General features: G+C 43.7%; 1 protein-coding gene across 4 annotated transcripts in view; it reads right to left on the reverse strand.

Annotated features, from left to right (window-relative positions):
• Positions 1 to 343: 343 nt before the first annotated feature.
• DIP2B (disco interacting protein 2 homolog B) overlaps positions 344 to 15,574 on the reverse strand; it is a 216,606-nt gene continuing 201,375 nt past the window's right edge. For all 4 annotated transcript variants that reach the window (XM_025883266.1, XM_025883264.1, XM_025883265.1 and 1 more), the window contains 7 exons: positions 14,635 to 14,805; positions 13,532 to 13,593; positions 12,529 to 12,586; positions 10,369 to 10,443; positions 8,543 to 8,720; positions 6,602 to 6,725; positions 344 to 4,461 (listed from right to left, as the gene is read on the reverse strand). In XM_025883266.1, coding sequence (XP_025739051.1) covers positions 4,209 to 4,461; positions 6,602 to 6,725; positions 8,543 to 8,720; positions 10,369 to 10,443; positions 12,529 to 12,586; positions 13,532 to 13,593; positions 14,635 to 14,805 — 921 coding nt within the window. In that variant the 3' untranslated portion in view covers positions 344 to 4,208. The remainder of the gene's footprint in view (positions 4,462 to 6,601; positions 6,726 to 8,542; positions 8,721 to 10,368; positions 10,444 to 12,528; positions 12,587 to 13,531; positions 13,594 to 14,634; positions 14,806 to 15,574) is intronic.

The raw sequence follows: 15,574 nt of genomic DNA on the forward strand, positions 1-15,574 counted from the left end.
GTCTCTCTCTCTCAAATAAATAAATAAATAAATAAATAAATAAAATCTTAAAAAAAATAATCTATGATTCATAATTTAAAACTACCACATGCCACGTGGCTAGGAGGAAACCTAAACTTTAATTGTTCCTGACAAAGGCTTCTTAGTTTTCAAAATGATCCTCTTGTGTTCCTTGATTTGTCTTCCTGTTACAGCACAGATTTACTGTAACTTTGGATCTCCGTGTTCATTTTCCTTAGACCACTCTAGCTATCTTTAGGTCTTTCTTACCATCTGAGGTTAAATTTAAAATTTATCAGTTCCAATTTATCAATCTTCCCAATGTGTGAAGCATTAAACACAATCAGGCATCAATATTTATTAACACAAGACAAAGGAAACACATTCAAATGAGTTAATAGAACACTGTCCAGCCAGATGTTAAATTTAAAAATGTATATCTAGTCTAATTTCAAATAAATAAAAAAACTTTATACATAATTACACAGTACTATAGTCTGAATTTGACACTGGTAAATATCTTGACAGAAAGTAAACAAAACATCATTTAGGACTAAAAAATTATTCTTATATCTTTACACACTCTTCCTGTGGACAAATAACATGGCCCATCTACATATACCTAGACCAGAAATGTTTTATGAATGATAAAGAAAAGGCCTATTGTGTATTTGGAGTACTGCAGCTTCTTGCTCCAAATACTCTTGCTTTTACATCAAAGCAGACAACAAAAACAACACTAAGGCATAAGTCATGTTGGAGTTTGAGGGTGAGGTGATAACTCCTCATTGCTTTAGTCTAAAAGATTGCTGGATATTCAAGGAAAGTAATTTATTTGGCCAAGATATTGAGCACCATGCCTGGGGCGGAGACCTTAACAAAAAAACCTAAGGCCTCAGGCCCTTTGTTGATTCAACAAAAGCATTAAGCAAGCACTGCCCAGGGACTAAAGAAAGGAGACACACTTATATTACCAACAGACAGGCAATGGTCCCTAAACAGCCCGAGGCAGCACAACTTCCGTGAGGAAAGGGCTTGATGGTGGCGGTGGTCTGGACCGGGCCCCCTTTCTGAGGCAGCAAGTAAATAAAGGCTGTGGATTCACACCGATGCCCGTTAGCATGCCGGTCATTCCCAGGGTCTCACTGATGCAGGAGATGACACTTGTGCAGCTCTAAAAATCCCTTGGGCTTAGGAATTTTCCTGAGGCAGCCCCTTCCTGATCTACCTCAATTCTGCTGAGAGGCAGAAAGAGGTTCAAAAGCTGTTAGATGAAAGGATTTCTCTTAACTGAAATGGGGGCTTGCTATTAATCTCGTCTTTTTCACAGGCATAAAATAAAAACCCAGACAGAATGTGTTCCAGAGCTTTGGCTAGGCTGTTTCTATCGGTAATGGCCTTTTGGGTCTATCCTAAGAGTCCATTCTACCACAAAGGTTCTACTTAACGCGGAAAGGGCAAGAGCACTGTGTCATCAAGAGAAAGTTTTCTTACCCAAGTCTGTAACAGACTAGGCATTAAAACTACAGACGACCCCTCAAACACCCACAGGCTAACGACTGGACTCTCTTCTCCTTCCAGAGGATCCTTTACCACAGTTACTGAGAAGGTCCCGAGGCCATAGCTCAGCTTTCTTTCCTCCACTAGCATATTCTGGCTTTGGGGAATACGCAAAAGATCAAGAAAGCAGCCAAAAGGTAGAAAGCAAAAACTAAAGATAAATCAGAGGCCTGAGGAACTACAAACCCAGATAATCAGACCCTAAGTAACTGGGAGTTGACCATACTCTGAGATTAATGGAGTATCTTAATTTGAAAGAATGAGTACACATCACCTCTGCCCAATATGGTAGCTACTAGCCACATGTGGCTACTGAAAACTTGAAATACGGGTAGTCCGAACTGAAATGTGCTTAATAAACACTGGATTTCAAAGATTTAATATGAAAAAAAGAAAATATCTCAATCCCTTTTCATATTGATTCCACATGGAAATTATAGTATTTTTGATATACTGGGTTAAATAAAAGATATTAAAGTCAATTTCACTGGTTTCTTTTTACTTTTGCAAATGTGGTTACTAGAAAATTTAAGATGACCGATGTGGCTCACATTATGTTTCTAGCAGACACCCTAACTTGTGTAGTAAGAATTTTCGAAGCAACCCATAGGATAAGACTCTGCCTATATTTTTTTCTTAGAACTCGTGGATTATGGAGATAGAACTATTTAATCCTCAGGATCCCTTACTTTGTTTAGTGAATCATTAAAAACTATTGTAAGACAATTACTTTCCAAATAAGCAGGCTGTTCTTTCTGCAAACTGAACCGTAGCTAGTCACTGGGATTTCCTGCCCCAATGTAAGTGCTTTTTTTCTGTACACCTTAGAACCTCTCCCATCATGTGTAAATTAATTTCATCCAAAATGTAAAAAAAAGAGATCTGGAACTGGAAAATGTCTTGAGGTCTGCCCTCAGCAGAGAAAAAACTGGGAGGAAAAGAGGCTTATGGAAAAGGGAGGCAAGAAAGTGGCTTGGAGCCACAAGACTGAAGGGCAGCCCCCGAGAGTGACGAAGCGTCTGGGCTTTGCATTATAAACCTTATTTTCAGGGTAATTACAAGTCTTAAAAATTGTTTAAAAACATATTTAGTTTACATGATGTTACAGCGGGGTAAATAATATGTATTATTAAAATAGTCTAAATAAATATTTACACAATAGACCAGAGTGGGTCCATTCTGATATAACAAGTTAACTCTGTTCACTTGGAGCTTTTCTTTTTTTTTTTTTTAATTTTTAAAAATATTTCTGTAAGAAAAAAATAATAAAATTCAACTATATTCAAATACATGAAGTAATCAGACCAAAGAAAGGAAACCGAGCCAGAGGCCAAACTCAGTCCCACGCTCAGTCCACTTGGCCTGGGCACCACAGTTATTTCAAAGGAGTTTCTTGCATACATCAGACTTCCCCTATTTCAGCATAAGCCTCATTATTTTGGCAACCCAAATCGGTCAGTTTTGAGATCTGTAGTTATGTCACCTTTATGGTTTCCCGTGACTGCTGATCCCACTGCCTTCCCAGCCTGTCATTCTTGTTCCTAAAATCCCTGCCCTCATGAACTGGAAGAACAGAGGACACTCTTCAGTTTTCCGAAGAGAAGCTATATGGATAAACTGGAGACGAAGTTGACAATAGGCCTGGAAAAAGAGGAAATCCTAAAATCTTATGTAGTCACTCTAAATCTGAAACACAGTTTCAACACTGGGGGCCGGAGTGAGTTCTTGTGGTTTCTTAGGATAGGGTGGGATCTAATGAAGCTTAGCCTTTTCATAACAGTTTGATTTTTAAACTGAGATTTTTCAGCTTGTAGAAACAGGCTGAATTCTTAAAAGCTTAAGCTGATTCTGGGAATGCAAGCTTGAAAAACAGAGGCAGCTTTCGTTTATAAAATACATCAGCCAACAGAGACATAGTACAATGTGCAGCGAAACCTGCAAACAATTTGCACTTTTTAGTTACCTATTCAATTACACTGCATTAAGAGAATATTGAAATTCTCACAAAGTAGAAATGCTTCTACTTTAGTTGCCACGACTACACACGCCAATTCTTCAATTGTTTAGCTGAACTGTGTATATTCTTATTTACACGTTTAAAACACTGGTCAAAATGTTTTACTCTCAAGAATTATATAAAGTAACTCTCCTATTCAGTGGGTTATTTGATTTGCTTATGGGTCAGCAGAAAATAAGCTGAGCAGTTCCACGTCAACAAACCTGCAGAAAGTCCGGCTATGGTAAAACGGCAGAATACAGTACAGAGCGGGGAACTGGAGAACTCCCGACTACCCCCTTCATGTGAATTCATTAAACTCCCTTACAAAATTCTAAAACAGCATTAGATAAAAATACAAGTATATACAACAGATGAAAAAAATGCAACATGCATGGAATCGCTTTAGTAACGTGCTGCTCACGCTATGTCAAAGCTCATGACTAATGGACTGTTAACATTTTTTTCATTTGCTACCGTACGATTCCCCTTTCCTGTGTGTCCTGTGATTGTAGAATCCCACAGGATGAGATGAAGGATATAATGTAACCATCTCAGCTTATTTCACATCATTTGAAAGCTTACTCCTAGTCACTGTCTTTGGTCCTTGTGGTTTTTCAGGATGGCCCCCCTGTGATCCCCACAAGGCTGGTTACATGTTATAAGCCACATAGATGGGGTCTAACTGGTCAGCCAGGAAGCTGTCACGGAGGTGCATCCTCTGCTTCTCTCCTCTGGAGTTGATGGGGATAACACCTGGGTCCACCACCACCACGACGCCAACAATGAGGTAATGCTCTTCCAGGACCACGTTCGTCACTAAAGGGACCAGATCGAGGGCTTCCTGTTCAGAGCCACACAGTTCCACAACCACCACAAGCAAGTTGGTCCATGTGAACACGGCACTGAAATTTCAATGACATTCAGTTAACATCGTCATTACGTTTACCAGGCATCTTTCATAGTATCTGCTCAAGACTTATCCCAATTTCCCTGACAACTGTCTTCTCTCTCGGATCCAACCAGAAGGCTAGCAGCCATGTCTGCCATGACCTTGCCCCTGTGATCACAGCTGATTAGCTGAGCCATCTACAGTCTCTCGGGGGTTTGGCAATGGGGTTGAAAGTTGTTAGCTGGTCATGTGAACTAAGCACATGTGAAAGTTCTGGGGTAGCCGGGCATCCAGAGCAGCACAGAGAATGGCTCTTCCGGGACGAGAGAAAGAATGAAGTGGATGCCCCTACGGCTCTAGAAAGTGAGAGGACAGTGGTTCCTGATGGCCTTCCCATCCCTTACTTCTACCTTTCTGGAGATCCAGACAGACTCTAAGGAACCTCAGAGGTAGCCAGGTATTCTTTTCATTAACTTTCTCTTTTGCTTAAGTTTTTTTTGAAGGGAGTTTCTATTATTTGCAACTGAAGAGCTTTGACAAAGATAATATTCTGAGCCCAACAGGAAGGGAGTGGACCTCTCCTCCTCTGTGCTTAGTGCCCCATACAGGTATCTCTCCCATCGGGCCATGAAAGTGACAGAAGGTAGAGAGTTGCCTTACGCGGAGTGGGACTGCTGGGTTAGAAGGCATGACCTGACCTGTGATATGAAGTGTTAAATAGCTTTAAAAAACAGATTCCAAGGGCGCCTGGGTGGCTCAGTTGGTTAGGCGACTGCCTTCGGCTCAGGTCATGATCCTGGAGTCCCGGGATCGAGTCCCGCATCGGGCTCCCTGCTCGGCAGGGAGTCTGCTTCTCCCTCTGACCCTCTTCCCTCTCATGCTCTCTATCTCTCATTCTCTCTCTCTCAAATAAATGAATAAAATCTTTAAAAATAAATAAATAAATAAATAAAAATAAAAAACAGATTCCAATCATTAAAAAAGAAAATGTACACAATACTTGGTTGCATAAAAAGTCAAAGGTCTAAAAAAAACCCAAAAGTCAAAGGTCTAAAACTAGAGGGTAGCCATGGCACCTGACTTCTCTGTATTATTCTTATAATTCATGGGCATTGTTTGGGTCTGGGGAGAGACTCTGACCAAAGTGAGATGAAGATGCTGACAAGGGGCACCTGGGTGGCTCAGATGGTTAACTGTCTGCCTTCGGCTCAGGTTATGATCTCAGGGTCCTGGGATCGAGCCCTGCGTCAGGCTCCCTGCTCAGTGGGAAGCCTGCTTCTCTCTCTCTCTCTCTCTCCCTACTACTCCCCCCTGCTTGTACTCTCTCACGTTCTCTGTCGAATAAATAAATAAAATCTTAAAAAAAAAAAGACGCTGACAAAGGAGCATCTAGAAAGCATGAGCAACCATGGAAAGAATTGTGGCTATTTAGCATGGGTTAAAAAAACAAAAGAAAAGAAAAGAAAAAACAACCACCAGGGAAGGACGTACTGCATTAAAAATGCAGAAAAAAAACTGGGTGGATTCTGTATTGTCAAGAATCCAGCATGAAAGCCACTAGGTAAAAACTATCGAGTTTTAATTTTAAGGAATTTTTAGTCAGTGTGAGGCTGGATGTTTCTTTATCAGGGATAATGTGGAGCGAATTCCTACACTGAGAGGGAAGCTGGAGGAGGTAATAAGGACCTTTTTCATCTGCTTACCATCTGACAGTTTGCGAAGCACATTCCCATTTGATCTTCCCCATAATTAGGAAATAGCAGAGAAAGTATTTTACATGAGAAAAGCTGCCTATGTGGGAGAGCTGGGCCTTCGGAGTTGGGTCTTTTGAACTTCAAGTCATGGTTCTTTCCACCACAGTGCACCGACTTTCTAGAGACAAGCTGGTCAGACGTCTTCCAACGGTAAGAACCTATCAGTACCCGACTCCACGGTGGTTCCATGGAGCCTGTCTTAGCGTCTCCACGGCCTCCTCTGCCACAGCAGACGGCAAATCACGACAAGAAAGAACCAGTCCATTTGCTTTCTTACTCCCCTTGGAGTTCTAGGTCTGTAGGGGGTATTTGGTAGGGAGGGCTGACGACTTAGCTCAGTTTTAACTGACACTACACTACAGCTGGGGCAGGAAACCCATTCTGTGTGGGGGCATTTACCATTCAGCAATGCTCCTGTGGATCCGGGACACTGAGGTCTCAATATCGATCGGGTGGTATCGTAATCCTCTCAGCTCCAGCGTTTCATCCAGAGCTCCCACCACATATAATGCATCGTGACGCTCTGACAGAAAGAAAAAGAGAAATCTGGTTCATCAGACATAATGAGCGCAATACAATGTTGGAGTGAAGAGCACCAGGTCAGACTGCCTGCCACGTCACTTGACCCCACCACTCGCCAGCTGTGTAACCTTGAGCCAATTACTTAAGTCTCCGAGTCCTGCTTCCCCCTCTGTGAGACAGGGAGAACAATACATGGCTGCTGGGCGTATTACATGAGATAATCCAGGTGAGGGAGTTAACATGATGCCTGGTACATTGTAAGTGCTAAAAAAGAATTAGCTATGCTGATGATGATTATTATTACTACTATGTCCCAGGAATTGTGTCCAGTGCTGAGAAGATGACAAAACACGAGTCCCGCTCTGAAGACACTTACTGTCTAGCGGGAGAGAGAGACACACAACAGGTGCTCCACTGTGACACGGTAAGCCCCGTGCTAGGAGTGCGCACGAGGTTGTGTGTGAGGCGAGCGGAGGACACTCCCCGTGCTCAGTTCAAGGGTTCAGGGAAAGAAAAGCCAAAACCAGCCTAGGCTTTTACGGATAAATAGGAATTAGCGAGATGACAGCTGGGGGAGGGGTGGAGCGGGGAGAGTGGATTTGAGAGGGAGAAGAAATGAGCATGTGTCGTTCCTAGACATCTGCAAGGAGTCCAGATTTCAGGAGTAGGATTACAGAATAGGGAGAGATTAGTCCTGGTTATTAATAGGCTTGTAATCCAGCTAGAACATGGCAGAAATCTTTTTTGTTTTAATTGCATGCACACACCCCATACGTAAGGCTACATATGTGGTTTATGTCTACATAGGTACGGCATTTTGAAGAAAGAGATGATTTTGCTAGGTCTACTGAATACAGTATTTTCAGGAAAGGGTAAATTTCTGAAAAATTGAGCAAAACAGAGTGCTAGAAGCTGTTGGAGAGAGAAGGATGAGGAGGTCCAGCAGATTCCCACCATATAAGAAGAGCTCATAAAGACTATAATAACGAACACAACAGAAACACAGCAGGTAATCTCACATCATTCCCATAAGCCAGGAAACATTATCATTCCCACTGTCCCGGTAGGAAACTGAGAGGCTCAGTGATTGCTCAAGGTCACAAAGCAAATGGCAGAAGTAGGCTTCAAAACCAGGGCACCTGGTGAGGGATACCTCCCTCTTCCCCAGTATGTTATCCTGCCTCCCCGTGAAACATGGAGAAACTATGGACGCTGGTCACTATGGAACAGACTCAAGGAGCTTAGGAGAAATGACTCGGCTCTAATTCAGGCCTTTAAAGTCCAGTGAGTTACCTGTATCTGTTCTTGAAGTGATGATACAGCTACTCCTGGGTATTTTAACACGGCCATTAATGCCATGAGGAAGAAAAGTTGAAGTCAGGCAGCAGTGAAGCCATGATGACAGTCAACTGAGCAGAGGGTAATGGGGGGGACCGCTCACACCAGAGCCCTGCCCAGCAGTCACATATCTAACACCCGTTAGACAGAGGAAACACCCATCCTAGGAGCCTGTGCAGCGGTTGGAGTCAGCCAGGGGCACAGTCAGCATCAGACACGTCTCTATGACTGCCGGCCATGCTCACGCACAGTTCAGAGATGCTGACGTGGTACCCCGGGTGCCTGCATCCTAGTTACTCCTCATGGGGCAAAGTCTTGCTTCAAATGAATATAAATTCATATATGGGTCCAAGAATCACAGCAGGGAATAACTAAATACACACACACTGGACAACGCAAAGGCCGGCCGAGGAAGGCGAGCCGGGGCTTCGGGCTGCAAAACAAAGCAGGCTGAAGGGAAAGCTCTGGTGAGGAAGCTACCTCCAGTGGCCGCTGTGAGCTCAGTCCGGCGGACAAATCCAAGGTATCCTGTCCGCGCCCAGAGCGTCTGCGCGGCATCCCCAAAGCTGAGGCGAGTGTTGAAATGATCAGCTTGAAGGGTCTCACTGTCATAGATGGTGTAATAGCCACTGGCTGTGTGGGGACTGTTCACCCAAATCTACAAGAAAAGGGCACCGGTCACATTTCAGCAGGGACATAGAACTCTAACAATTCAATTCTCTTTGGACGGATTATTATTATTTTTTACCTCTCATTGTTAGAGTAACAACAGTAACACACTAAGAAAGGCAGTTGACATTTATCAAGTGTTTCCCATGTGCTAAACAGAGACGTAAGTACTTTATATGTCTTATCCCCATCAATCCCAACATATGTGACAATACAGTTCTGTACTATTGTTATTCCCATTTTACAGATGAAAAAACAAGGAGTTAAGTAACCCGTCTAAGACGGAGAAACTAGGACTCACGCCCAAGCCTGCGGAGCTGCAGAGCCCATGCTCTTAACCATGATGCTACACCGCCTCCCTGGCTTATTCCTCAGCCCCTTCCAGAGCCCTGCAAATGCATCAAGGGATCACTTCTGTGCTTCTGTATAAAGCCCTCAGGAAAACACTACGGGGTATTTGAATTCGCACTGTCAGCATAGCAGTAGCTAACAATGGTAATAACACCAGTATTTATTGCAAACTCGTTACGTGACGGTCACTGTTGCACGTGCATTACACATACAGGTATTAATGTAGTTAGCTGTCACACAATTTCTTTTTCTTTTTTAAAGATTTTATTTATTTGACAGAGAGAGACACGGCGAGAGAGGGAACACAAGCAGGAGGAGTGGGAGAGGGAGAAGCAGGCTTCCCGCGGAGCAGGGACCCTGATTGGGGGCTCGATCCCAGGACCCTAGGATCGTTACCGGAGCCGAAGGCAGATGCTTAATGACTGAGCCACCCAGGCACCCCAACTGTCGCACAATTTCATTAGGTGAAATTAGGTGGGTGCAATTATTATTTATGGATGAGAAAACTGAGGCCCAGAGAAAGTGAGTAACTCGCTCAATAGTTAGAGGCTGGGAAGTGGCAGAGCGCAGGTCATTTGGCTCCTGTACCTACAACTCTGCTCCCGGTAAACTACGGGCTGAAACATCAGTGCTCCTCAAATATTTGAGGTAAGAAAAATTAAGTCTTTTTAAAAATCTTTTAAAAAAAAAATCTTGATACTAATACAAAGATGGACACATTTTAGAATAAGAATATAAAATTTCCATGAATTTAAAAAATTTAGTATTTGTGGCTCCTTTCAGTTCCACCCCTTAACAGGTGGAAACAGGATTTGCCCATTTTCCTTTTCAACTAAGGGAATGTCAGTGGACCAATCTGGGACTAGTTCTAGTCTGGGTGCCGAAATCTTCCCTCCATCCTGGTGTCAATCTCCCTCTTTTCAGTCTTGAGCCTTACAGAGAAAGATTAAAACTCTTTTTTTGTTTTGTTTTAAATTTATTTGACGGAGCGAGCACGCACAGGCAGGGGGAGCGGCAGGCAGAGAGAGAGGGAGAAGCAGGCTCCCCGCCGAGCAGGGAGCCCAACGCAGGGCTCAATCCCAGGACCCTGAGATTGTGACCTGAGCAAAAGGCAGATGCTTAACGACTGAGCCACCCAGGAGGCCCAGATTAAAACTCTTTTAAAAAAAAGATGAAAATTCACAATGGGGGAAAAGCTAAATCCACAGTTTCACTGACTTCTCGAATGTGAACCCTAAAGTCTTTACTGCCAACTTTTCAGAGTAAAGATTAAAAATTATACATACCTCTCCAAGATGAGAGTCTCCAACAGGCCCTTTGGTCTCGGGATTAACAATAACCACTTTCACTCCAGGTAAAATCTGAGCATCAAAGGGAAAACACAAAGACTCAATCAACTCTAACGATCCCTCAGAAATGCAGTCACCTGCCACCCCTCCTTTAGTGAGGCGAGCGAGTGCACAAAGGCAGGAGCTAACTGATGTGGTGCTCACTGCATTGTCCTCAGTGGAGACCAGAGGTATAATAAGGTTCATCCTCAAAAATAAACCAGGGAACCAACCAGTCTACCTTCCCTTCAAAGGGATGAGGAACTGCAGCCCAGAATCATAACAGTAGGAATCTGTAATGTGACCTGTCCTTTCTCATGATCTATCCTGTTCACTGGAGTGATGGCAGGAAAACCCCTTAAAGCAGAAAGGGCAGCAGGGAGGGATCGTGTGAGAGGTTCTGCTCCTGTCTTCAGCAAGGGCTTGTGAGAGGAACTTGAAGAGTAAGAGAGGACGGTGGTGGCTTTGCAGGAGAATGGGTCCTGCCCCTGGGATCATGAAAGGTATCACACGCTCGGGATCTCCCTCAGGAGAGAAAAGGAAGAACAGGTGCTGGCCGTAAGAACGGCTCACGGCTTCTCTGGTTACCCATACACTGTCCCTTCAACCTCCTTCTCCATCGTGGGTTTCCGGAGTATGAGGTTAGCTGAGAAGCACTACAACGGTGATCTAGGCTCATACATCTGAGACCTCAAGGAAGGAAGAGAAAAGACCGTTCTCACTGGTCTGGGTCAGGCACTGCACTAAAAGCTTCTGAAGCGCCCAAGCACGAGCTGAGGCAGATGGAGCTCTGACAACGTGGTAGGACGATCAACCCAACTCCACTTCAAGGAGTTTAAATGGAAGAGAGGGACTGGAGTAAGTGCTCCATGGACTTGGTCTACTGCTTGATAGGTTAGGTAGGATCCCCTTTTTTCTGTATAATTTTCCCCTATGCCCTTCAGAATTACTAGAAGGAATTCTGAGGCATCACTGCTATCTCTGCAAAAGAATGAGAAACTCGCCAGCTTATGCTGACGTTCTATCACCCTTAGTAAATGTTCACAACTGCTACAGACTTGAGGTTGTGTCTCTCCAAAATTCGTATGTTGTATGTAATCTACCTAAATCCCCGATATGATGGTATTAGGAGCAGGGGCCTTCTACCATGTGAGAATACAGCAATAGGACGGCCATCTGTGAACCAAAAATTCTTCACCAGAATCTGCTGGTGCCATGATCTTGGACTTTCCAGCCCCCGGAACCGTGAGAAGTAAGCTTCTGTTATTTATAAGCCACCCGGTCTATGGTATTCTGTGATAGCAGCCCAACGGGACTAAGACAGTAACTGTGTCTCTTCTTGAATATTTTATTTTATTTTTTAATATTTTTTAAAAGATTTTATTTATTTATTTGAGACAGAGAGAATGAGAGAGAGAGAGAGAGCGCACATGAGAGGGGGGAGGGTCAGAGGGAGAAGCAGACTCCCCACCGAGCAGGGAGCCCGATGCGGGACTCGATCCCAGGACCCCAGGATCATGACCTGAGCCGAAGTTAGATGCTTAACAACCGGGCCACCCAGGCGCCCCTCTTCTTGAACATTTTAAAGCCTCATTCTAATCTAAGAAATCTTATCCCCATAGACACACACTCTATATATCTCTAGGCCCTTCCCCATTTTGGTTTCTCTTTCAGCTTTAAACACATGCATGCCCTCCCTGATCTTCAACCACACCTCTCCACTGCCACCCTATTTTTCTCCCTGTAACATTTATAAAGATAGAATTGGCTCTAAGTGCTGTTCACTTCACCTTGAATATAATGAACACTGAATTTTGCTGATTTGTCAAATAAGAATAACACGTCAGTTGCATTTTTAAAAAGAATCTGTGGAAATTAAGAAAGTCCAAATCTACAATTCTTATCTATGTACCCATATGCATTTGAAAGTATTAGCTAAGGTGAAATTGTTGAATTATCTCCAGATTTCAAATAAGGCTTGCCACCTGGGTACTCATATGTTACATGGCTTCAAGTTTCTTTAAAAGGAACCAATTAAAAAATAAAAAATAAAAAAATAAAAACAAATAAAATGAACCATTTCCCAGGTAGACCAACTTACAATGGTTAACAAATTACCTTTCCAGACTCTGAGAGAAGCAAACTCTGGGGGGCACCCCGTTCCACAAGACGAACCCTGGAGAAGAACAATATTTACTGTATGCATATGTACATACATACATACATACATACATATATATATATATTTGAAACACTGGCTGCACCACATCTACTACAGCTATATACTGCCCTCCCGAGCCCTTTATTTTGTCTCTCCTTCTCATGCTAGAGCAGAGTTTCTCAAACTTGGCACTACTGACATTTTGGGTCAGATAATGTTCTTTTATGATTTTTTACGAGGGGCTATCTATCCTGTGCATTGTAGGATGTTTATCAACATCCCAGGCCTCTACCCACTAGATGTCAGCAGCAACCCTCTTGTTGTAACAAGCAAAACCGTCTATGGACATCGTCAAATGTCCTCTGGAGGGCAAATTCTCCCCACTGAAAACCACTGTCCTAGAGAGATGCTCTACCTGTGCAGGCTGGGTCAGTGCCCCGGGGCACATCAGTGAACACGGCCAAGGTCGGTGGGACCTGGGCAAAGGTCCCAGAGCCCTAGGGCCAGGCACTCACCTTGGGACATAGCTAAAATTCCCCTGTTAGTTGATGAGGAGGAGGGCTTTTATTCCTGGGGTTTAGATAAAGTGTTGTTTCAAAAACCCTACTCTGCCTCATTTATTTTGTCTGTTCCATCTTTTATTTTTAAACTCCCAGAGGAAAGAGTCTATCCATTTTAGTTCACTTTATATCAGATGTCACAAAATAGTTTTACACAGGCAGGAACTAAGTATTACATTTTAATATTAAAGAAGAGCGCAGCAACTCTGAGAATTAGAGCTTTCTTCTTACAAACATAAATCTTATCAGGTATTAATAAAAACAAATTCCTTTCCTCTTCCCATCCCTCCCTGGAAGATACAAACAAAAGGAATGAGGGAGAGAGCCAGCTTTCTTGGGGCTCAGAATTTTTTATGCTTAGAAACTCAAATAGGGAATGAGCATAATAAATCTACTGTACCTGTCATGCCTCAATGATTTCAGATCTACATACACAGTAGTTGGATCAGGCCCTGAGGTTCCCTAAAGAAAAAGAAATCAGTGCATTGTTTATTTAAAATGTAAATGAACTGTGTTTCCATATTTCACATTCTCAAATCAAGAAATAGATAATTTAGCCATATACATGAAAAATCCAAACTCTGGTCAGAAAGCTCACCCTCTCCTCAGCCAGATGAGGCAGGGTTGCAGTCAGCACCTGAAAGGGACTCCTGGCCTCACGTTTCTTTTCCTCCCTCCCCTGGGAGAGGAGGCCAGGGGCCTAGTCACAGGGGCTGGAGCAGCCCCGAAAGGTTACCAGGCTGAGGAGGGTTCTCGTCCCTGGACTCAAGGCACAGATGAGACAGGCCAGCATCCACGGGATTTTCAAAACCAACACTGCCCTAAGCAGACAGTAAGGAGCCTGTGATGGGGCTCCAAGGTTAAATCATCATGATGCTACCTGAACGTCCTTTGCCCACAGTCACAGAAGCCCTGAAAGTCCCCATCCATGTATGCCAGCTTCTTTTACTCTCTCTCTTGTCCCTACCTATATTTACTGTATTAGCCCCCCAGCTCCCTAAAATCAGAACTTAGTTCTTTTCTATTATTTACCCACCAACAATATAACATGGCAAAGTTGCCATCTGGCTGCAGAAAAGAATACAGGCTTTATTTGTGTTTCCTCTGTTTAAAAAAAAAAAAAAAAAGGAGGAGACAGAAAAACAGAAGGTAAGACACTAAAAAAATTCAAACAGGACTCAAAAACCTTGGTTCATCATCATGTACCATTAAACTACTAGAGCAAACATTTCAATGGGGGCTCATCTGCTGGGTGTGGCTCCAAGCGTGTGTACCTAGTAACTCAGTGATTCTACAGAATGACCCTGTGAAGAACAATTCTATTATCTTCATCCTACAGACGAGCAAAATGAGGCACTGTGAAATTCGAACGAAGAGCCCGCAGTCCCAGAGCAAGTAAGTGGAGCTGGGCTCCTGCCAGGCTGCCTAGCTTTGCAGCCTCTGCTGTGGAGCACCACACACTCCGCTTCCATTCATTATCAAGCAAGATATCCTGACAGTCACCTGTAAACATATCGCTACATTGACTCTTGATCCAAAAGTAGTGCTCACAGCCCGAGGGGACAGCCCAATGTCTTTGAAGAGCTTGGAGAAGGACTGCTGGAGGGCAATGCGGGGTCGCTCCTCAGCCACCACCACACACGTCCGGATGCAGGAGAGGTTGATTCCTCTGGTCTGTAAGACACCAACGGCCCAGGAGCGGAAGTTAGTAGGAACAGAAAAAGAACCGAACAGGAGGGCCACTGTTCTATCCCTTTGGTCAGGAAGAGCCAAGGAACTGGGTATTCTCATCTCGACACCCAGGGAAAAGACCAAAGTTTTCGGAAATGCCAAGGCACTCCACTAACATCACTACCCACTGGTGCATCTGTTCATTCTCTATTTCTTTCCTCTTTTATCTAAAAATCTTAGATTCTTCAGCAGTCCATTTTTATAACTCCCCACTTCTGTGCTTTGGATGTCTTCCTATTTCAAAATGGAGAGAAGGGACTGAGAGAACACGAAACCCAGCACTCTAGAGACCGAGTCCTGTTTCTTGTTACCCTTCTTAGGGTCAATCCTCTACTTTTATGTATTTACTTATTCTTATTTAAGGTCAGTTAACATATAGTGTATTACTGGTTTCAGAGGTAGAGGTCGGTGACTCATCAGTCCCTGGTGACATCCAGCGCTCACCACGTGCCCTCCGGAACGCCCACCCCCCCAGTTCCCCGGCCCCCGGCCCCTCCGCCCCAGCAGCCTGCAGCCCGCAGCCCGCAGCCCGCAGCTTGTTTCCTATGACTAAGAGTCTATTACGGTTTGTCTCCCTCTCTGGTTTCGTCTTGTTTTATTTTTCTCTCCCTTCCCCTATGCTCTTCTGTTTTGTTTCTTAACATCCACATAATTTTCTATTAAAGAGAATCCGTGTCCTCTGACTTCTCTCATACGCCAGTCAGACACATTA

The sequence above is a fragment of the Callorhinus ursinus genome, unplaced genomic scaffold (genome assembly GCF_003265705.2).
Source record: "Callorhinus ursinus isolate GAN/ISIS: 27379988/994484 unplaced genomic scaffold, GSC_fseal_2.0 scaffold44, whole genome shotgun sequence".
NCBI classification, from domain to species: Eukaryota; Metazoa; Chordata; class Mammalia; order Carnivora; family Otariidae; genus Callorhinus; species Callorhinus ursinus.